This window comes from Lycorma delicatula, chromosome 3 (assembly GCF_047948215.1).
Source record: "Lycorma delicatula isolate Av1 chromosome 3, ASM4794821v1, whole genome shotgun sequence".
In the NCBI taxonomy this organism is placed as follows: Eukaryota; Metazoa; Arthropoda; class Insecta; order Hemiptera; family Fulgoridae; genus Lycorma; species Lycorma delicatula.
The window spans coordinates 21734334-21758879 of record NC_134457.1 but is presented as its reverse complement, the minus strand read 5'-3'; the positions used below and the strand labels follow the sequence as shown (position 1 = coordinate 21758879).

Genomic DNA, 24546 nt, shown 5'->3' with positions numbered 1-24546 from the left:
TTTGTTAGCGCTAATTTATCTTATCCGATCAATAAGCGCGTCGTGCAGAGAAAGTTTCCAGTCCGTGTCGATGTTATGCATCCTCATTTAAGTTATTGCATTTAATGTAAATTTACGTATCTTTGTACATAGTAATTAAAGTTACAAGGAGATTAATAAATCGAGATATTTTATATGTTATATGTAAAGGTCATACAGGTCAACATTTAAACGTTTTATTGATAAATAGTAGTACGTTGAACCGTTGAATGCTGCCCATTTATGGTCAGTTAAGTAGGGCACATTTTATGCTCGATGAAATATCATTTTATAGGGAATAAGATAACAGTTATAGTAGTTTTAATTTTATCCATTTTGCGTATTTACTGTGAATCGAGTTATATCTTTTTTTCTCCTTATTAGATGATGTAATGAAAATTTATCTTTTTAAAAGAGTAATAGCTGCAGTATATAATTTTTTTATGAAGTAGTCGTCGGAAGTTTTCCAATCGTCTCTAAGGTAAACGTATAATAGGATATTAATTCTCGATATCATCACCACCATAAAAGCTTGTGTCATTTGTTTGTCCTTTTTTAACGTAAACTTTTAACCTTGAACTCAATATTCGTTCGACCTTGTAAACGTCCGTCCTCTTTTTACCTCCTTGACTAATTTCCATTTTTGTTTATTTATTTTTTTTATTTTTCAACCGGTTACCGAAAAAGGGGAAGGTTCTCGATTAGATTCGTTCCGGTTTTTCGTTTCGATACATTATTATTGTTTCTACGTATGTACCGAACTCGATTTTTATTTTGTTGAATCTCCTCCGTGGTTTTCTTGTGGTTAACTTTTGTACAGGTTTTTTTTCAGTAAAATATTATTTGGACGATTAGAGAATTTAGATTTCTTCTTACGTAATACGTTACGTAATTATGAAGTTTACACTGTAGCAGTTTGTAGCCGAATTGTCATTGTCATATAAAAAACAATTTCCCCTCGAGACTTGAAAAAAATAACCGAAATTTGTGCTAAAATAATAATTGTAAATATACTTACTGTAATGTAAATAAACATATTCTTATTGAATTTGCTTTCTTGTTTTTATTAATACGTAGAATTCTTTTGTGCTTTACTATTTCATTAGAAGGAAATCACAATTAAATTTACGAATCGGTTTATTATACATCTCGGAAGTAGTTATGAACTAATACAATTAGCTGCTTTCAACGAAATGCTATAAATCAATTCCGTAATTAACCGAACAATTAAAAAAAGAAAAAGTTTAATCGGTTTATAGTCACCTGATAACATTTTTAGATTTTTATCTAAATAGCATTTGATGTTATAAAATGGAATAGAGTGATAAAATATTTTAAAGAAAATTGACAAAAAAGACGTGGGAAAATTTGCACGTGTTCAAGAATCGGATAGCTACGAAAGAATAAAAGAAAACAGGATGTGATTTAAAAAAAATGAAATGGTTGTATTATAGGGTTTCCTGATTTTTATAAAATTATCTATATTATTATATAAAGAGGAAGAGATTTTGTTTGTTCGGGATAAAAAAAAAAAAAAAAAAAAAAAAATACGCGATCAATCGATACACATTTTTACCCATGTTTCTTGGCAGGCATAAGTGAGAAGGTGTAGATGTATTTCATCTCGAAAAATTTCGAGATAAAAAAATATATGTACTAGTGGAGATTACCAGTTGAAGCACAAACTGTAATGAATTGTGAACTGTGTTATTATGAATGTGTGAGCTGGGTTTGAATTGAATTATGAATATCTAAAAACCAAATTCTAGATTTTTTTAAATTTCGAGTTTCAAGGGTTAAAAATGGATTTTTAATTTTTTTGCGAAACCCTGTTACTTTTTTAATTTCTTGGTAACAAATGAAGAATCACCCGATTTTTGGTGAGTGCCATAAATCATGTCAATAAACCAGTTTTTAGATTTATGAAATTCGTCCTGGAAAAGGGGTGAAGGAAGGTAAAAAAAATTTTGAACAACGATTGTAAATTTTCCCAATCACGACTGTAGTAAACGAGTTATTCAGTAGTTTTGTTGGGCTTGCAAATTCGCTTCAGATAAATACTTAAAAACCATTTTTGGGTTTTTCTTTTTAATTACGATTTTTTTAAGGGATGCGAAGGTATACGACGCTGTGGCTCAATCAACACAGAGACTGCCAGCGTTATTATGTGTGTGACTGGCTGTACTTGCTTCCGGTTACTTGACTAAAAAACATAAAAAGGTTAACTTCTACGGGAAACGCAAGTAAGCATATAACGTGGGCGAAGCTGCGACGAGAGCTAGTACTTTATATGTATAGAAAAATCAGTACAGGAATTTGAGGTTAAATCTGAGAGCGAAATAAGAGTATCCATTGAGAAAGGTTCAACGATTGAAATTTCTTGAACATTGGTATCTTTTTAGCAGAAATAAAAAGAAACGAGTCAGAAAAAATTCTGTATTTCGTGAATTTATTGCTAGGAAACTTAATTTGAAAGTAAATAATATGAAAAGTACATAACTAAGAATTAAATATTAAAATAGAGGTAATACGAGGGTGTTTTTAAAGTAAGACCAGTTTTGAAACAAAGAAAATAAAAAACAAAAATATGAACAAACTTTGTTACTTGCGCATAAAGACTACATTTATCTACTACATTTTTATTTAAATATCTTCAACATATTTTTTCACTGGCGTTTCACTAGTTTTTCTTCATTCCATCTTCAAGAAATTGCGCCGCCAGTGACTTAAACGACGCAGTAACGCCATTTTTCAATCTGTCGTCATCGTCGAACTTTTGGGACGCAATCCACTGTTTATGAGGAAGAAAAAGAAAATAATCGCTGGAAGGTGTCTGAGTTGTTTAGGGTGGATGGTTCGAAGTTTTTCCAACGAAATTTTTCCCGTCGTCTCACTTGTCTGATTTTCCGTGTGTGACCGGACTTCGTCATGCAAAGAGAGAATCCCACAGGATAGCATCCTACGTTTGTTTTTCTTGTTTTTGTTATAGTTCTGAGATTTTTTTTTTATGTTTCGGTATTCACAGTTGTTGTTCATGATCGCTAAGTTCGACAAGCAAGACCCCATTTTGTACAAAAAAAAACCACGATAGCCATAAGTTTCTTTACCGTACATTCTTTGAATTTTTTCGGTCTAGCAGTTGATGAACGCCGCCAACCAACTTACTAATGCCGAATGTCTCGACGTTCTAGTAATAAATCTGGTTTCACCTCCGTTAACAGTGTGATCAAAATAATTAATCACCTTCATTTTCTTAACACCGCTAAATTTCATGCACTGATGTCCTTTTGTGTCTGTTATCATCATCGGCATAGAAGTTTTGAGACAAAACTTCATAAATCAAAGATCGTGTAACATAAAGATAATTGTGACACTGTGAAGCGCTGGATTTTTCAAATTTTGTCAACTTTTTGATGAAATCATCTATTATAAGCGATAGCCGATCGATAACGCTCTTCATGAAAGTTCGTTTGCGTTTTTCGAAATGAACAGCACCAATGTCTTACTTTGATGTCACTCATAATATACAGCCCGTAAACGTCACGAATTTGCCTGTGAAGTTTAGCCGTAAATTATTTTTTGCATCAAAATCGGAATCCATCAAACTCGGCGGGATCACGAATTGTAAATTGATAAATATAAACAGTTTCCAACAAAATGAATAAACTAATGTTGCTAACAGTTGACTATCGATTGAAATAATCGATATTCGCATTTATTTGTTTGCACCATTTGTTTACCTCGCGTAAAAAACCTTCAAATTCAAAACCCACTTTACTTTTAAAACACGCTTCGTATAACAGTATTTTTGAATTTTGTAACCTATATTTGTCCAAAACTGTGGTTTCTCGAAGTTTAAATCGTACTATATCACCACCTAATTTTATTTTATTTTTTATTTTTACTCTTCCACTCTGTTTACAATCCATGCTTAGGATACAAACCTGTACAGCTAATTTCTTTGGTGTAATGCGTTTTTGGAAGGTTGCCTGTGAACTGATCCGAGAAACTTGTTTTTGTCTATCTAGTGGTTGTTTTATAATAATGAGCGTTTATCGGGGAAATAGCCGGACTTTTCAGTTCTTTCTGTATCAGTCGCCAGATTAAGGTGCGAATTAACTGGGTCGATTACGTTCCTCTGCGGAGAATAGAAAACGGGTGGAGCCGGCCACGCGGTCAAACAATATCAGAACGGAGTGTTTATTTGCAACTTGTGATATGTTTTCCGCCAGTGGGGTTATCTCAGCGGCATCGACCGACGACGGTTGAAGAAGAAGAATTCGTTGTATATATATCTCGTCGGGATACAATTTTTATTTCGATAATAGTGAATCGTGAATACATCTGACTTTGAATTAGATTGGAAAGTCCCTTAATAAAATAAATTACAATCTTTAACAAAATAATCCGTATCGTCTTCTCATTCACTTACCTGATACAATAGTAAAGCAGTACGTAATCTTTTCTTACATAGGTTCATTGTTCGCGATAAATAATACAGTAAAGTTTATAAAAGGATTGAATTTAATTCGCGTCAACCGCACAAGAACAGCTCGTTCTGCCGGTTGTAGGAAAACACTGCGCAGCGGAACCCGTTGGATGTCCATTCTCTGCCCGGTGTCTTTTGTTCTCTACAACGGAACGTAGTCCTTCGCTAGGAAACCATACACCTTTTAACTGTTGCAGTGTGAAAATCATGTACGCTAAAAAAAAAACAACAGGAACCATTTTGGCTCAGATTAATAATTTTTCAAAATATTTCAAGAATTTATATAAAAAAAAAACAACATTGGAATGCGATTCTTTCATACGTTTTCTTGAATGAATGTTCCATTGATTTTATTGTGTCAAAGGATTCCACATCTGGGACACATATTTTTATTTTATTATTATTTATTTTTTAAATAATTCAAATTTTAATCTCAATTGAGATTACCAGTATATTACCTATATATATATATATATATATATATATTACTGGTAAAGTAACGCTGTTTTTAATTGTTATATTGACTTTTTAAAGCGGTTCAGTTTTTGTTTCTTATGATGAAATGGACAGATTGGTTAAAAGTTGGCTGTTAGTGAACTGTTATTTTGTTCTGCCAGTTATTAAATGCTATGAAAATATTTATATTGGTTTTTCTGCATTTTAGACATCTGTCCCTTTTTTAAATGTTCATTTATGTCACTTTTTTATTTATTAGTTTTGCTAATCGACGGAAAACAGCTGTTGTATTTTTTCAATTATTAGAAAATGTATGCTTAATTTTCTTGTTGATTAAAAGGTTTGTGTTGATTTTTATGTAAAGTTTTCTCTGTGTTATATTTTTGTATTTTATATGAACATATAAGATGCTAATGTAGAATTTTAGAAGTAAATTGCGTAATATCATCATCATCTTTATTATTTGTTTAGTATAGAAAAAATTACTTAATTGTTGTTAAAAGATACGTTAGAGGTTTCTAAATGTATCTTGTTAGATTGGTGGGCATTTATTTTAACAACTGTCTTATCTTGTCATGTCTATCATATTGGCACTGTTGGCGGTGCGACGTCGCGAGTAGTTCCACTTAACGGTCCATTATTGAAGATTGGACACGTCTCATCTTTATGATGATCTGTTATAGATTTAAAAAGGAAAACTGTTATAATATCAAAACAGCTGTTTCAGATAGCTGTATGGTGACGAATAAAGAAATTTGAACGAGTTTAAAAAAAATAATAATTTTTTTTTTAGCGGTAACACGTAAATATACTGCAGTTTTAAAAAAAAAGATTTGTTAAAATGTTCAATGAATTATTAAATTAAACGTAAATATTGCTAGGATTTAGTCATGAAATTGCCATTTTTGTTGTAAATTTCAAAATTGAATTTATTAGATGGTTCAAACGATATTGATAAAATTCTAATATGTTAAAGTGTAGAATTTAAGTAATTTTGCAATATTTTTTTTAAGCATCTTCAGATATTTTACTAAGATTATTTTAAAAAAAAGTTCGGTAATTTTCTGTGTAAGGTGGGTGCTTCAATACCGATTGTAATTTTTGAAGAATGTTCGAAGGAATATTACATTGATTCAGTATTGTTTTTGCGCTATAATCGTTATAACAATTACATGGGAATTTCAAAAAAAACTTTTTTTATGTATAGGCAGGCAATATATATATATTTATTTTACAAAATTGTCTTGAATTTGTATTTCGTTATTAGAAATTTAATCAATTAAATTTATTCCAAATCTGTAAAACCGTGCTTTTCGACTCCCCAATTGTTTTTGTATTTTACAACAATTCTCCCATTGATTTTCTCAACAATACATGTACATTGACTTCCTTCTCCATAATTACATAAAGTTTTCTTTCAGACAAATAAGCTTAATTATGCCGGTTTACTCAATCTGGCATGCTTCGTCAGATCGCGTCATCGACCTAAGAAGTTGGGATCTGCTTGAAAACTGATGATTTCCTCACAAATTCCATCCTTTTATCAAAAAGTATTCTTGAAATAATCTTGGCCGACATCAGTTTCCTTTAGAATCTTTTATAACCTTGTTTCGGTATTTCCAGTCCGATAGTAACCTTTCTGGTCGACATTTGAGGCCTTTTTTCTGTCTGAAGAACAAGCTGTTGTTCTTTCTAAAGATTCAACTAGTTGGCGTGGTGCGTTTTCAACGCCTCCTGTATATTTAAATTTTATGTTTAGCTTACACGACTATTCACAGGTAGCCGGTAGAAAATTAAGAAATCGTTCGTGGAGTTCATGGACGGTAACAGTACTCTTATTATTTTTCATTATTGAAGCGTAAAAACTCATTCTCTTTGTGCATGTTCAAACGCCTTTATTTTCTACAGATACAAAAACCAACTCGGACGATACAAATTGTAATATCAGCTGATTGTTACCGACTTTAAAACCAAAATTTACCACATATTTCAGAATTTAAACCTATTTGCAGGAGTAACTGACACCCAACTCTGAATATCGAAGTGATTGTCTGCGTTCATTTTTCCACAGACAACCGCATAAAATTTAAAAACTATTCGAAGACTAACGCTGTTGAAAGTAGTGTAATTGTTTATTCCTCGTCTTTCGTAATTTTTACATTATAACTTACACTAAAATACAGAGGGATCCAAAAGTCGCGCACATCAAAATTAAAGTGTTTATAAGTAGTAGTTGAAAACGTTCTATCGTTTACCACAAGATAGCACCATGGGTATTATCACCAATAAACCTAGATGCCATTGTGGTGTGTGTTGATCACAACGCTTGCAGTAGAGCTTTGTAAACGTGTCGCCTTCTCAAGCGCAACGGGTTTTCACTGTTGCGTTATTTTTGCAGTCGTTCTTATAAACTTGTTTTAGACGAATTTCGCGGGAAATATCCGGATGTGGCAGTGCCTAACAATTCGACCGTAACGAAAATAATCGCCCGTTTCAGAGAATGCGAGTCGGTTGCAGACCAAAAGAGAACCGGGAGACCGGCCTTTTTGACGGATGCTAAACCGGCTGAGGTTAAGAATATGATGCAGCGTTCGCCTTCAAAAAGCACGAGGAGACTATGAGCGCATTCTCAGACTTCATATGAAGTGCTCAGAGAGCGATGAAGCGGTTACACTTTTGTGCATATCACGTTCGCATATCGTACGATTACTGTACACGGTTTTGGTAATTTGTTGACATCCGTGGAATTGCAGAGCTTGACCGTGTTTTCTTTACTGGCGTGACGCGGTTTCACCTTAGTGGCTACGTGAACAGTCAAAACTCTAGAATTTGGTCGACTGAAAATCCACATGTGTTACATAAAAACTCCTCTTACACTCTCAGAAAACGGGAGTGTGGTGTGCCGTATCGCGTCGTCGAATAGTGGCCCCTATTTTCTCTGAAACTACATTGAACAGTCATTACGCAGTTTATTGCGCATCTTGTAGTTTGTTGATGAACGTGATTGTTGGTTCCAGCAGGACAGTGGCACTTGTTACACATCTAATAAAACCGTACATTTCTTCCATCTCTAAAGGTTTATGGCCCCCACGTTCACTCCATTTGTTGTCCGGATTTCTTACTACGGGTTTATATAAAAACAGACCACACACACTGGAGGAACTGAAGACGATTATAACAACGGAGATTAACAACATCAAATAGTAGACACGTGCTCCACAAAGTGGCATCAGACATGATAAAAAGAGTTCATACATGCATTACTGAACGGGGGAGCCATTTTGAGAGCATATGTTGAGAAGTAAATAAATCTTTACATATTATTAGTTAATGTCTTATTTTTTTTTTATTACTTTGATGTGCCCGGTCTCTCTTTGATCTCTCTGTAGGTGTGTTAATAATTCGTTAAGTACGGACTTTTTTTTTACTTTCTCATTCACATTTATATTGTAAAGAATAAAGCTTGTTCAGTTGTAATAAATTATGGTCATAATTTTATATTTGTTCCGTGTTCTAGCAGTCGCTTTATATTTTTGTATTAAAATTTTTCTAAACAAAAAGGAAGTAAAGGTTACGGATATTGGGTATCTGAAAAGTTGTTTGTTTGTTAAATAATCTGGATTGTCCTCAAGGAACTCTAAATGGAGTTGTATTGTATGTTTAAAATAAATTACTTTTATATATTTCAATTTCCTTTTAGATTTTGTTTTAAACTACAATTTGCTTATTTTTGTTTTTACTAAAATATTTTCAACGATTCGTGTATCATTAATATCGTTTTTAACATTGCAGCTTTGGTCTTGGATCGGTGTGTCTCACGATCCGTCCACCGAACACGTCAGTTAAATTCAGTTGTGTGATTGATTTGTTTGAAGATTTTATTTATTTTTATACCCCGATTTTTGTTTTAATTGTGATTTTTTCATAGCATGTTTGTTTAAATACCTGCATGAATATATAGCCGCGTTATTTTAAATAGCCTTTCTTACGAAGTTATTCAAGTTATTACGTTTTGGCGTTTAGTATTTTTAATATGGCTATTGACTATTTTTGTTTTGTTTAATTTGATTAAATTTCTGTTTAAAAGTCAATTATTATTTTTGACGGAAAGATTCATAGGATTGTAAAACATTCAGTAGTTTCTGTTGATCGTGCTAGTACGATAAAATCGTATATTCCATCGATTTGTTAATCGTATAGCACGCTTGACAAACGGATACTGAAAATAAATTTTATCACCTGGTAGGTTACATTTATTTGGTTTGCTACTACTTTTTTCTTAAATGTTTACTTATTTGTTTCTTTTGAAGGTTGCTTATTAACTTATAAACGTTTGTGCATGGCATTTAAAATTTAAATTATATTCTACGAACTAGTTTTTTTAAATATTTATTGATTAAATAATAATTAAAAAAAACCTTGCCGGTAAGAAGTTATAACGGAATTTAAATTCTAATGATGATTTTGTTTCCTAGAAAGCTAATAGAAAAAGAAAGATTCTTTGCCGCGATCGCAATAAAGTTTTTATTTTTTAGCTAAAAATACCACCTTAAAGCTTACCAGGCATTGCATGCGGAAGTAATTTGACTCCCAATATCAGTTAGATGGCTTACTAACGCAAAGATTCGACTAGATTATTGGTTTAAGTAGTGAAATTTATTAGCACACGGACCGTTCTTTCAGCCTTTCTGGTCTCCTGTAGATCGATACTTAACAATTACCGGTGTGGATATCGAGTCTGGCGTATAAAATTACATATATCTCACACTTTTGTGAATTTAGGCTATACGTTGAAGCGGCTCTAGCCGTATCAGTTACTTATATTAAGTTAAGATTATTTTTAAACTAATTCAGGTTACATCACGTTTACCTGTATGCGAATGAACGAGAGTATTAACCGAATATAGAGATGTATCGGTCTGTACAGTAAGTATTAAAGAATTAATTTGGTGATTTTCTTTTTAAATTAATATTTTGAAATATGTTAGACGTAATATTTTTTTTTTAAATCGGCTACTATTTATAACGTCTGGAAATATTTTATTACGAATACGAAAATTATTAACTACTTCTGGAAACTATAGCACGTTATACTTCGTGTTGTAAACTTATTTTAAGTACGGTGTGCCACGTTTTTCGTTCGCTATCGAAATACTGTTGGAAAAATCCTATATTTCCTTGTTTTAATCTTTTGATTTCTGTCGAAATGATAATAATCTACCTTTTGGGACGCGGGTGGAGAGTCGACTGTTAGGAGCAACTGCAGCTGTTTCGCGGCCATCTTCATGAAGACCATAAATGTAGTTTTTCTTCTTTGAAATTTATGTTTCATTATACTTTAAAGCCACGTAAGCTTATTTTATATAGGTCCTTTACATTCATTGCCATAAGAAAGAAAGTATAGAAACGGGTCAGAGCGTATTTCCCGATTAAATGCACTAAAAAGTAGAAAATAAAAACTACGTAAAAATTTTTATATTAAAACACCACTCTTAAATTAAGCGCACTAAAAGGTAAAAAATAATTTTAGGACGGTATCGCAGAATGTTTCTGATAACAAGCTTTGATGGTGATATGTAAGACTATGTGAAAGTCATAGCTTCAAATTAAAAGTTTGATGTTTTTGACAGTTTTTTCATATGCGTGATGGATGGCGTAAAGAGTGAGATGTATTTGCACCCCACTCTTGGGCCATTGCTTGTCAAATCTATTCTGAGATACGGTTCTAAAATTATTTTTTATTACCTTTTAGTGCGTTTAATTTAAAAGTGGTGTTTAAAAACTTTTTTACGTAATTTTTATTTTCTACTTTTTAGTGTATTTAATATAAGGTGATTTTTTAAAAAGTTTATTATATATTCTTTATATTCTATTTCTTAGTCTTCATAGGTTTATACTTAACAGCTGAGCTAGCGCACAGGTTTGAGCGTATTTAGCCATAGATCAGATCGGTACGTTTTACGGTTTTGAGTGCGATCAAAACATAGGGCTAAACGATTTAATTTCCGAATAACCAAGATCTGGTCCGTGAAGAGTGTACCCGATGCGTTAAACAGTTAGCGCTCGACGTGATGGTACATACGCTGTTTGAATCGTGAAAATTGGACGAGCAGTTGCCGAGATATTTCGGTAGAACCCTATCCTATCCTCTCACCAATTTCCGATCGGCGCCCCGGGGCATTTGAAAATATTATCATCCGATGGGTACTACTGGAAGCAGATGGATTATTGCGAGGGGTCGAAAAAATTTTTAGAGCGCTAGGACCGACCGTTTTCGAAATATTTGCGATTTTCGTCCGAAAATTCGGATCCGGTGAAAAAGTACTAAGTTTTCCAAAAACGTCGGTTGCTACTGTATAGAATTTCTGGTAGCAACTGTATACCCTAATATATATCCCACTTGTTTATAAAACTAATAGCGTGTTATCATTTAGCTCCAGTCGGTTGTTATAGTAGGTACGTTTTGGTCAAATTATGTATTTCAAACGTGTGTGAATTTTAAATCCAAACTTACCGAAATTGGCTGGGTTACATTTTTCACTAAGAAAATTTATTTTACTAAGAAAGTTGTATGTAAACGAGGTTGCGTAAGTTCAGAGGCATTTTTTTCACTTAGCAGCTTAGGGGATCTTAGCAACTTGAAAATGTTGCTGAAATGTGTTGGTCATCAGGAGAAAAATCTGTATGCAAAATTTTAGAGTGAATGGATAAGCGGAAGTGCTTCAAAATTCGATTGAAAGGTTCCGTACCGTGAACCTCACATACATAGTCCAAGAGCGAGTTAATATAAGTGTGGTAATAATAATAATAATAATAAAACTTTATTATTTCTTGATACATGTAATTAATGTCCAGTGTGCCTTTGGAATTGATTACTTCTCGTATCGGTACACATTACATTCTGCAACTCAAGAGCTACGTTCCCGCAAATATTTTTTGCGGGAACTACCCAAATTTTGAATGTTTTTCTAGTATTGAACATTGTATTTAATGTCATGCTTTTTACCATGGATTTGTTCAAACGTAATCTTTTCTTTAAATCCGTCATCGCTTGAGAACAAACAAAAATTATATGGGTGGCATTATACTTGTGATTCCACACATCCTACAAGAAATATTACCAACATTAACTAACTCTTTTTGATCGTCCATAATCTTCATTCTTTTACGACCTTTCCTCATTTCAAATTCAACCGTTACTTCTAGCGCTATTTTATTTACTTTTTCCCCACAACTTGACCCCCACCAATCCGCTTTCCTTTTTTTGAATCGTTTTCATCAGTGAATTGTTTCCATTCGATTTTCATTTACTGTTCACTATACCTCTTTATTTCTCACCTTGTCCATCCACTATATTTTCTTCAATCTCCTCCATATCCGCATTTCAAACGCCTCAAGCCTTTCCCCGGTTCCTTTTTCACAATATCCATGTCTCACATCCGTACAAAAGTACACTTCATTCTGACCCCGAAGGAAAGACACTCTCAATGGCAGTTCCCTTCGTACCTAGCCCGTGGGGCTTTACCGGAGGTCATCTTCAGTACTTGATCGACAATCATCTCCTAGTCTCGATTGCCTCAGTCAATATGCCACCGGTGCGAATGCCACGAATGACATTTTAATCACTTGCTCAACCTTTCCTTCCTTTTTTAAACGTTTCTTTGGCATACTATCTCTTATTCTCTTCACCTTTGACTTAGCATCCATTTTCATTCCGTATTCTTCCTTAGCATCCTGTAATTTTTTTACTAGTTTTCTGTATATCCTGTATTTCCTCTCAGAATCACCATATCATCCGCGTACTTATCCAAATTGTTTTTCTCTCCGATACTAATTCCGTCATTTATTTGAAGAACTTCTAACATATTCTCGCCGTACATGTAGAACAAGGTTGGCGACAGGCTAAATCCCTGCCTACCCCTCCACAAGGTCAAACCGTTCGGTCTATCTCTTACTTTCATAGCCGCTTTCTGATTTAGGTCTCTATAGTACCTCTTTGTCTTCTGTCTTTTCAGTCAACTCCTTCCTTCTTTAATACACCCATAAATTTAACCCGCTTTACATGGTCAAATGTCTTTTCCATATCTATGAAACATACGCTAACTCCTTTTCCTATTTCTGTATACCTCTCGCCAATAGCGATTGACCCAATTGCATCACTTGTACCTGTACCGCTTCCTAAACCCATGTTCGTCCTCGGCAACCATTTGCTCCATTTTGTATACTAATCTGTTCAAAATACGTAGAAGAATTTTCCCCGCATTAAGGATTTGACTTATTGATCTGTCATTTGGACATCTCACCACCCACAGTTTTTGGGAAGCGGAATCATGATAGTTTTGAGGAAATCATCCGGCCACTCGCCTTTGTCATAGATTATGTTGCACAGGTTCGTTATTTCATGTAACTATCTTCCTTCAGACATTTAAACAACTCCATTGGCAGCTCATCGACTCCCAACAGCCTTTTCACTTTTCATATCCTTTTTGCCCATGTGACTTCTCACTTTAGTATCGGGGCTCCTATTTCCTCATTCTCTACATTGTCCCGATTTTAAATTAAGATCCCTAGGCTTTCTGTCCGTCTGATAAAAGTCCTCCATATAGTCTTAAGATCTATTATTTTTTTTTCATAGAACTTTGCCGTCTTCACCGGCAATCTTCTTCTTATTTGTTTGCTTTCTGTTATCCCATGTTGGCTTTCTTACCCTCTTATCATTTCATACAATCCTTTCCTTTCTAGATCATCTGTGTCCGTGCATTCATCTGCCAACATGCATTCATCTCCCTTACTTTTTGTTCCTCTACTTAATTATTATTTCATTTTCTCCTCTTACCCGTTTTTTCAAAAATCTGTGTTCACCCAAGGTTTTTTCTTATTATTTTTACCTTTACAATTTATTTGCTCAGCTGTTGTTTTTATGGCATCTTTCATTGTAATCCACTTAACATTTGCACTATTGTTTTTCACACCTGTCTCCTGCATTTCTTGCGCTAATCTCCCAGCTTTCCTTCCCGACTGATGTGTTTTGCCCAAATTCCATTTATTTACCTTCACTCCTTTGATCTTCAATTTCACTTTTACTTTTGCTACAAGAAGCACACGGTCACTGTTTATGTCGGTTCCTGGTACCCTCTTGTGTTTTTTTAATGCATTCCTGAGTATTTCTTCAATAATTATGTAATCTATATGATATCTTTTTCCATGCGCTGGTGACTTGCATGTGTACAATATTTTTTGTGATTTTTAAACAAAGTATTTGAAATACTACACACTTCTTAACGCGGTAAGCCTAAGTCCTATTTCATTGCGCTTACCCAAACCGTTTTCCCCAATCTCCCATTAGTATCTTTCAGCAATCTTTGTTTATCCTCTTCCATAATCAGACTTATTTTTTCATATATCTTTTCAACTGTTTCAGCTTCATAATTACTCGTAGGCGTGCAAACTTGAATTAATCGCAAGTCTTTTGGGCTCATAACCCTTTACCGCTATTGTTCTGTTGCCTATAAAAGTTTTCAAAACTAATCCTATTCATTTCCATCGCTTTGATTTCCTGAACAGTACATTATCGTATCGTTACTATTAATTTCACCTTTTCCTCCCCATCTCAGTTTACATAATCCTATTACTTCCATTTCGCCTTTCAAATTTTCTAACCTACCTGCTTGTAAAAGTGTTTTCACGTTCCAAGTGCCTATCCTAATCTTCTTATCATATGCCCTAACCGATAGCTGATAAAGCTTCTCGTCCGCTTCCCCCAGAGATCCGAGCGGAAAGCTATTACTAGGGAAAATTTAACAGAAGACTGCGATGATTCTTATATTTGGACAATATGTAAATCGGTGGTATTGCGTTGTCTTCTGCCACTTTCTCTTGGCGCACTGCCATTGATTCTAGGTTTTTCCGCCACTGCGCACGAGGGATTTTCGGCTTATTTACTGGTGGCCGATGTTCCCCGGTGACGCAATATACTTTTCTGATTTGCAGCATTTTATAGGAATGACAACTATCCCTCTTAGCTGGAACTGCACCGCGCTTCAGACAGTGCCGCTGCCTGTCCACGGGTGCTTATTCGGGTTACCCCTTATTCGCAGCTGACCATCCTATTGATGGCTCTTCCCCTATCCGCAACCCAGGGATGCGCCTTGTTGTCCGAAGCTAGACTCCCGATCCATATGGCGGGAGTTAAACATATATAGTGTTTTATTTACAAGATTCTATCAATCGTTTGTATTGGGCAAAATTATCTTGTAACTTTGCAGTGTTCATCGTAGTTTTGTTTTGTACTATTACGTAGCATATTTCGTTATTGTTCTAAATGGTGAAATGATATTTTTTAAATCTTAACGTCATAACGCGTCGAAGAAATAAATATTTAATTTGAGCTATATTTTGTGGATTCTCTCTTCCTCTTCGGAATATATATATATACGCGCGCGCGCGTGTGTCTCAAAATACGCTAGTAGAGTAAATACATCTTTACTCGCTTCATGTTCAGTTCATTAGGTATAATTTTAAGTGGAAATGTTTAGATCCTGTGTCGGTGTAGTTATAGATTCGTTTAGTTTAAGTAATACTGTTTAGAATAGAAACGTACTATTTTTCATCGGCCTATCGGACTGTAATTTTGTAAAATTATCTTACTGGTAAGATTTTTATCATATGGTTTTAAATAAAGAACGTGTGTGGGTATTTCGAGTTAATTGGGAGACTGTTTACAACATTAATCTAGAAAGTTAATAACCAAATTGTTCTTTCTATTAAGTGCTCGTTAAAGATGGAAAAGGGGTGTATGCTTATTCAAATAGGATTTATCTTCTTATATTCTTTTTATAACGTGAATCTGCTGTCGATCGGTCTTCATTGTTTAGTTTGATGTTCAAATGGGATATCAATTTTATATCTAGTGCATGATAATTGATGTTTGCCCCGTTTTTTGTTTGTGTGGAAATTGAATTATAGAAATAATTTTTTATTAATATTATTAACTAAGGGAGCGATATTATTCTTGCATGGAACTTAATGGTTTTGATATAATTTTATTTAAATGTAACAGCCGGTCAGGAGTTGTATTTGTAGTTGAAAAGTAATCCGGCATGTTTTGTATGTAGTCTGTGTGGAATTTATTTCCTAATGTTTGAATTGATTTTAAAAAAAACTCTGGAATTTATTTTGTAAAACTAACATAATGAATATCAGTTATCCTGTAACATACGAGTATGTTTGTTTACTTTACTGTTGGCAGCCGAAGAGGTGCGTTTTTTAAAACTTTTTTCGAGCTATTTTTTTTAAGAGCGCCCAAGTATTATGAACCGATTAAAAATTGATTCTATTACATTTGCATATGCAAATGTAATCCCTCCTTTTATTAGGAGGGATCGGAAAACCCGGCTTCATCTTATCGCTCTTTTAATCATTTATCTTATAGTTACCGGAAGGAAACAATCTCCGGTTCGATCCAAGTTTAGTAGCCGCTAATCAGATCGTTGACAGAATTCAACCCTATCGCACCAAGGATGCACTCATTCGGCAAAAGAAAGTCATAAAGAATGAAGAAAGATAATTAACGAGGATGTATGTTGAGAAAAGCAACTATTGTCGGTGAAACCGCAGTATAGTGCGATTTCATCCAGAGGAATACTCAAAGCTTTCTCTGGTCATCGCCTTATTGTCGGCAGATAGTCTCTTTTTACCCGGATGCCAACAGCATATTGGCAATCAATCGCTCGGGGTTGATCGATTTAAATATACGTTGAAATAAAACTGCTTTTCCACCAGAAATTAAGACGTCGAAATATTTAATAAAACTGAAAATATACGTGGTGTTTTAAAGGAATTCTGTATCTGTTCTCAGGCATACCATCCGGTAAGGTAGTCCTTATTCTGCACTCCTGTTTTCTATAAAGTTATTTTATTGTTTTATAGATTAATTATTAAGGAGATTTAAACCGTCTTACGGATGTAACTAGTGCCAATAAGGTTTTATTGAACAATATTTTGAATATAATGTTTGACAGATGTTTATATTTATTACTAAAATCCCTTCCCGTTTTACATTAGGGTTATTCTCCTTACAAGGTACCTAGCTTACAATTAATAACAAGCAGTAGAATGTTGTTAACTGTAGGATTTCGATACGAATAATATTTTGTTATAACATCTGTTCTTGTCCAAAATATCTCTTAGAAATATATTATTTCTGATCGGAAATAAAAATGAATTACTTGTTTACTTGTAACGTAAATTATCTTTTAAATATTAGATTTTGTCGTGTACCTTTGTAAAATAATTATGACAATCATAATAATAATTAAAAGCGGTCGAATCGTGAATGAAGGTGAAGTATGTAAATTTTCCTACGTGAATATTTATAAGCGCTTGATGAATGGGTAATAAAATATGTGTAATTTATGTTAAAATACCCACGAACGTTCGGTAATTTTGTTTATGTTTGTGCAGTATGTCAAGTACATACCTAAATAAAATAACAGAGAAAAAAACTAAAGAAATGTTATGTGGGTCGTTATAGTTCGGCCTTGTTAAATGACAGCATTAATTTTATCGGATATAAATAGTAGTGACTAGGTAATATTGCATTGTTAAATAATACTTTTAACATAAAACATGTTTCCACGTAGGCTGACATCAAACACTGTAGTTGGCAAACTTTGCACTCGTATTCTTGAAATTGACGTATTCAACGTGATATCATATTGATGTCATGCTAATATGTTAGTTATATTTCTGTTAAAAATATTACTTGTTAAAATGACTCACCTTTTTTATGTTACTGAAACCAGAATCTAAAACGTTGTTTAGCGTATAAAAATACAAAAGAATACATTTATTATTATTTTTTTTAATGTCTATCCATAGAATTGGATTACAATAGCGTTTGATGTTAAATAGTTATGAAAAGGAGGGAGTGGACAGCAAAATCGTACTAATTGTTTTACTAATTTCATTAAGGAAGAGGGTTTAAAATAGTTTACGGGTGAAGTTATAGATAGTTGAAAATATAAATATAAAACTAATGAAATCCTTAAAAAAAATGTGAAGCTATCTATTCCAAAGAGGTCGTTTTCTTATTTAAATTGTACCCGTTACGTGGTTTCAAATATGACCCGCTGAAAATAAAAATAAAAAGACAATCTTTCTTTCTCGATTTTTAATAGTGCGGTGGTCATTTTTTTAGGTAAAGGTCGTCTTGTAGATTTCAAACAATTTATTATAACTTCATCCTTATGTTTAGCGATGAATATATATGTTAAATTATCATGCGAAATAATCTGCGTAAACATCTTAAGGATTTTTGAGATCGGCAGACGAACCCGTCGACAAAAGGATCCCTTTCTACTCGATAATAAAATTGAACTTAAAATGTTTAAATATATTTCAATTTATTACGTCATTACCTATGTAATCTACAGTTATGAATTTGGTTAGGTAACTTTTCTATTAGTGAGGATGATTCTACCGTTACTTTCATAAAATCGAATGAAAAGGGATATTTGAAAGAGGCAGAATGACGGGGTGATTGTTGTATCTGGAAAGGAGTTTGACCAGATTTTCGTTGTGCGTTTGTTTATTTTTTACTTAAATCCAAATCGGTGCCATTTTCAATGCATATTATTAAGAGCTATACCTAACGGTCGTACACGGCTTGACTAGAGTGAAAGATTACTTACGTAAACAACTTGTTACTCTCAACAATAAGATCCTGTGCCAGACGTACTTATATAAGGTGAAGTGATTTCTCGTTGGTTTCTTCTTTTTTTTTTACTCGACCAGAGTGTACCGTTGTATATCATAATATCAAATCTATTGAAATGCAGTGATGTATATTCACCTGTGTATGTTACTGCTTTCTGTTAACCGCAGAAGTAAGCTGTATGGTTAAAAAACAAGTTTTAACAAGAAGACTTAACATGCGTTCACATGTATAGGTTTTTAAAGTAGGTAGGTTTTTAGGCTGTGAAACTCATTTTTATAAAAATAAATTTTAAAATACAGAAGCCTTGAGTGGTTTTTCTTATGTATATCGATACTTTTCTTCTTTTATAAAGCCAATTATAATGGCCAGGAACTTTATAACCTGACAAATTTATTTTTATTTGTTTATTTTACGGATGTATTTCTGTAGTAATTGGAGTAATGTTATTTTTCTAAGAAACAGGTATACCCAAAAATTTGATGCTTTATGCACTCGTAATTTGTCTAAATCTCTTTTAATTGTGACGCATGTAAAACATCTGAAGTAAAATGTTTCTAATTTCTTGTTTTCTCTGAGCACGAGTACATTTTTTTTATTGTGCAATCGGTTCGTATGAAGAAAAAATTGAGTTGCCACTTGTGCTAAATTTTAGCGTTTTATTGGAGTCGATATTCTGGTCTATAACAATATATTCGGCTCGATGAAGGTGACGGAAAACTATCTTTTTATATATAATAAAGTGTAAACCAAATCTCAGCTTATCTATATGCAAGCATTAGAAACAAATTTAAAGTGCATATTGAAAACATTATTCCTTCCTGGCAACAGTTTACCCAAAAAATCAACGGAAATAATTGAAGACAGAGAAGTGGGATAACACAAAGAGTGAATGACGGTTATTAGAACTTAAAGGATATGGTGTTCGAGGGCTAATCGGGCACGGTATCACATCTTAAGTTAAATTTAAATTTTTGTGAATAGAACTGTATAAGTGATCTAAATAACAGAAATTTTATTATTACGATCATTAGAGCAAGAGGTGGGTTGCTACCCTTTAACAGTGTGGCGTATAGAGAGGTTGAAAGACGTTTACGATGGCCGCTTTTTTTAAATATAAATCGTTATATCGTTTCTCAAAATATTCGTCTTTAAGAGTTATACGCTTTTTCATGCGTTCGAACCAATTCTCGAAACAGTTTTTCTGCTCTGAAATTGGTACGTCGAAAACATTGTTTTGAAAGGATTCAACAGTTTCTTGAGGTGATGAAGATCGCTGTCCAAGCATTTTTTGTTCGATATTAGGGAACAAAAAGAAGTCGTTAGGCGATAAATCAGGTTAATACGGGCAGTGAGACGTTAATTCAATGTTTGTCTACGTCAAATAATAATCAATTGTTTGACGTGCTATGTGAGAGCTGGCATTGTATAGCGAAGAATGATGCGACGTTTTCGGTTGTTTTCCTAATTACATCGATGACTTCTGGCAAAAAAAATTGTCGTATACATTCAGCATTAACTGTTCTTCGATCCTTCAAAGCGATGGTTGCTACATGTTCTGTATAACCGAAGAAATAAGCGATCATTTTCTTGGAAGTGCTTAAATTTTTCTGGTTAGGAAGAAATAAATTTGGAGAGCAAGAATGTCATTTTACATTGAATGGAGAGGACTGGACCAGATCGGTTAATTATGTTCGGGACGAATTAAAAGTTTGAAAACAGTGGAAAAACAATAAAAATTTTTATATTGGAAAGCCGGTATTTTTATGATCGGTTCATCAAAATTATTTTTAATGAAACTAATCTTATACGTAAAAAAAAATTTACTGGTTTTTTTGCATTCTTGAAACCCGGCAGACGGCCTTCGAGATCAAGCCGAAGGTGGTAGTAATATGCTTTGAATCTTTGTACATTAATTTTGTTTGGGTTTTTAATTATGATTTTATATCGATTTACTATGTTATTTTATGTTAATTTATTTTACGTTAGTCAATACACATTTATTATTATAATAAAATATTTGGAGAAGTAGGAAATATTAAAGAGGTCTATACTTTTTTTTTTATTACCGACAGTTTCTTATTTGCTTTATTACCGATGTATATGAAATTGTCGCTTACTTATTCGTATTTTCACATTTTATTATAAGCCGGTCGTGTTTATTATAGTAGAAAAAGTAAAACATAAGAGAGAAATCTGAATGTAGGAAACTTGTGCGACTTGAAATAAAAAGTAAAAAAGGAAGCGAATGAAAAGAGTATGAAAGTTCATCGTAGAACGCAACTAATAATTGAGAATTATATGTATATTTGATTTAGAAATTAATTGTTTGACAAAAAGCAACTCGTAGGTTTTTTCTCTTATATTAACTAAAACATTTGATTTCCAGTTAAAATAAAAAATAAGCAATTTATGTATGTACTCGTATATATAAAATATTTATTGACCGATTTACTTTGAATATATAATGAGATTACCACGCTTACATTTCAATTAACTTGTACGTAAGGCTCTTTTATTTCTTTACGATGTTTAATTCGATAATTAATAGCAGATAATAATAATAATCATCAATAGTAAATACTATGATAATCGTAAATATGAATTATTAAGTTATTGTATTACTATTTTAAAAATATCTATTTATATTTAGTAATTAAATTTCCTACATTAGTGCGGTGATTATTAGCTAACGTAACTGCAATTCTTTAAATTCTTCAATAATTTCTTTGTAATACATAGTACGATAGACAATTCTTCTACTTGCAATCATTCCTATTAGAGAAGGTGTGGATTTTGTAATTTGTATATATATATATATATATATATGCATGCTTGCACATATATCTGAAATGAGCATTGCTGAAGTATTAGGTTTCATTATTCATGAATATTTCAACATAACAATGTATTTATGATCATATATATATATATATGATATTTGTAAAAGTTCGTTCATTTCCTTGTCTTTTTTTTGTTTCTTTGCAAATTATTTTCTTCGTTAAATTATTCCATAGTTATAATATACACACTACCATTGAGAATAGTCGTACGTAATGTAATTTAATAATAGGCAATTTATTGACGAACATCTAATGACGTATTAACCTTGTATGTCGTTACTGGTTCTGATTGAAGAGCCCCACCACTCGCTACTTACAAATGTAAGGAATATCAAACTGTAGTACGAGTAATAAAACTAAATTTTCTTTAAATATTTTATCAAACATAGCCGTAATCATGTATAAATGAATAAATAATAGACAACATTTTTCGTATAAAATGTAATTTTTTAAAACTCAGCGCTATATCCGTCATCCACCATTATGTGTATTAATTAGCCACAATCATTTAGTCATATTAAAAAACTTGTGACCGTTTTTTTCAAACAAAACAGGTTTTTAATTTTGAAAAAAAAGCGGAATATCTATTAAAAAAAAACATGGTGCGTGGCTTGTTTGCTGTATGTGCTCACATTTTTACTCCCTAGTAAGAAGTATAAAAGAAGTATTGGATCGCGAAAAATGTCGGATTTCAGATTGCAACGGAAATATCCATTTTGAGTAGTTTCGGCGTGACCTCTGTACGTACCTGTGTATCTCGCATAACTCAAAAATTATTAGCCGTAGGATGTTGAAATTTTGGATTTATGACCGTTGTAACATCTAGTTGTATGCCTACCCTTTTGATTGCAATCGATTGGACCAAAAGTGTCCCCAAAAAAGCTCAAAATCCGAAAAAATTGGATTTTGGGCTTTTTATTAACTGCAGTATTAAGCTCTCGTTGAGAGCTTTTCAACGATATATATATCGTAAATGGTACTTATTTTCATTGGTTCCGGAGTTATAGCCAAATTAAATTTTAATTAATGAAATATTTGGATCTTAGAAAGCGAAGATACATCGGTTCGAATCCGACTTCATCTCCTTTTTTTCTTTTTTCTTTAAATATATTGATTTATTAATAATTATTAACGTCTGATTGTAAAAAATATTTTACGAAAAATAATTCAAGAATAATAATAAACAAAAATAAAAATATCAGAGGTTATTAATGAAATAAAATTTTATGTACTTTTCATTTAAAAAAAAAAAATGAATATGTAATTTAATAGGCGTACAAGGAAGTCATGTGGTGCCCACATCAGATATTTATTTTGAATGAAGCGAACGAACGATTCATAATTCATCATACGAACGATTCATCCAAAATTATATTTGCGTTTTGGGTATAAAAAAGGAAAACATGGATGCTAGAGCTGTGTTAAAAATGTACAACTCGAGAAACAATTGAAAATGTTCAAGATTTTCGTTGTAAAATTTTTTGTTATTGTTAGTACGCTAAATTCATCAATGTTATTTAGTCGGCAAAAACGTTTAACAAAACCGTGTGTAATGAATCATACACCATGTAGTGCAATATTTTTACGGCGGGCCATAGGCCAGCCTATTTTATACATCTATTCGTGATTAAGCCTTGTATAGCTGAAATCAGTTGAGTTAATGATTTTTATTTGAAAAAAAAAGAATTATAATTAATTTTTATCGGTGTTGTCCATAGTGTGGATCATGTCAAACGAAAAAGCAGCAGTTTGATATGTATTTAAGCTGTAGTCAATTCCACTTGCTATAATTCCGGAGATGGGCGACGTTTTTTTTTTTTTTTACCTGTTATTTGAGTAAGCTTTGTTCAAACAGAGCGGATATGAAACACTTCGCTATATAGGTGCAACAGCATACGCAAATTTAATAAGAAAATAATGTTTAATCAAAATAATGAAATCCTTATTTAAGCTACTTGTTTACTTAAAACGTAAAATAAGCATTTCATATATAAAATTATAAAATATATTTATTGTCGAATTACTTTTTCCTTCAATAATGGGATTACCATGTTTTGGATTTGAATTAATTTATATATAAGGCCGTTTTATTTTTTGTGGAATTTTTTAAAATTCGGTAATTAAAGCATTAAACATGTTTCCTCAGATATTTATTGATCAAGTAATAATCATTGGTATTTTTATAATTTTATTTTTACTTTGATATTGGTAAAATGACCTCCCGTTGATTATTTTTCATTAAAATATGGTAATTAATTTTTTTTTTCTGTCGCACTACTTCAGTTTGTCTCACTACGGAAAGTTCGTACGGTATTATAATGTTACTTTTTAGGGATCAAAGAGTGTCTGTCGCGTTCACCTCCCGTTAGAGTATCCTTTTTTCTTCTTCTTAACTGTTTTAAATTAACGTTTAACTGGCCGGTTTATTCAGGCGTTCGGTTCAACAAGCGCTTCTATTTAAAAATAAAATAAAAATTAAGTTAAATTAATTAAGCGCATGAACCATCTTTGTCCTTCCTGCAGCGCTCTAATTCCAGTCATCTGTTATTACAGCATTTAATCAGAGTTTTTTTCCACCATTCCTATGAAAAATTTCACTTTATTCGCCTGTGTTTTACGTTTTTCGTTTGTAGTCATCCGTGGTTCTGAACCGGCAGGATAAACAGATGTCTATATTATATTTTTGATGTTTTATTAAAGAAGTAAAACTCCGTTTTTCTGAATTTGATGAATCCGGGGAGATTACTTGTATGTACGTAAACGGAGTATGTGGTAAATGTATTTTGAAATATGTACACAAGTTTTTTTTTAATTCTCAAAAAAAAAATACATTATTCTATTAATTTTGTTACACGTTTTATAGAAATAAGATCGAAAAAAGCTATAAGTTATTTTTTAAAGAATTCTGAACTATTTATTAGGAAATATTTTTAACAGTATTTGTTTTCTAAATCCCAAGTTCGTTGCGTTGGTCCATTCGGATCAAACGTTTTACACTTTACTCTATTGTCTGTTTTTAACTCGTA

At 32.6% G+C, this 24546-nt stretch overlaps 1 protein-coding gene across 5 annotated transcripts in view; it reads left to right on the top strand.

Moving 5' to 3' along the window:
• Positions 1 to 24546, top strand: part of Moe (moesin) — a 270281-nt gene that overhangs the window by 161604 nt on the left and 84131 nt on the right. For 3 of the 5 annotated variants that reach the window (XM_075359513.1, XM_075359516.1, XM_075359512.1), the window contains one exon: positions 8756 to 8800. The exons of the other annotated variants lie outside the window; for them this stretch is intronic. In XM_075359513.1, the coding sequence (XP_075215628.1) occupies positions 8756 to 8800 (45 nt within the window). The remainder of the gene's footprint in view (positions 1 to 8755; positions 8801 to 24546) is intronic. 5 annotated transcript variants of the gene reach the window in all.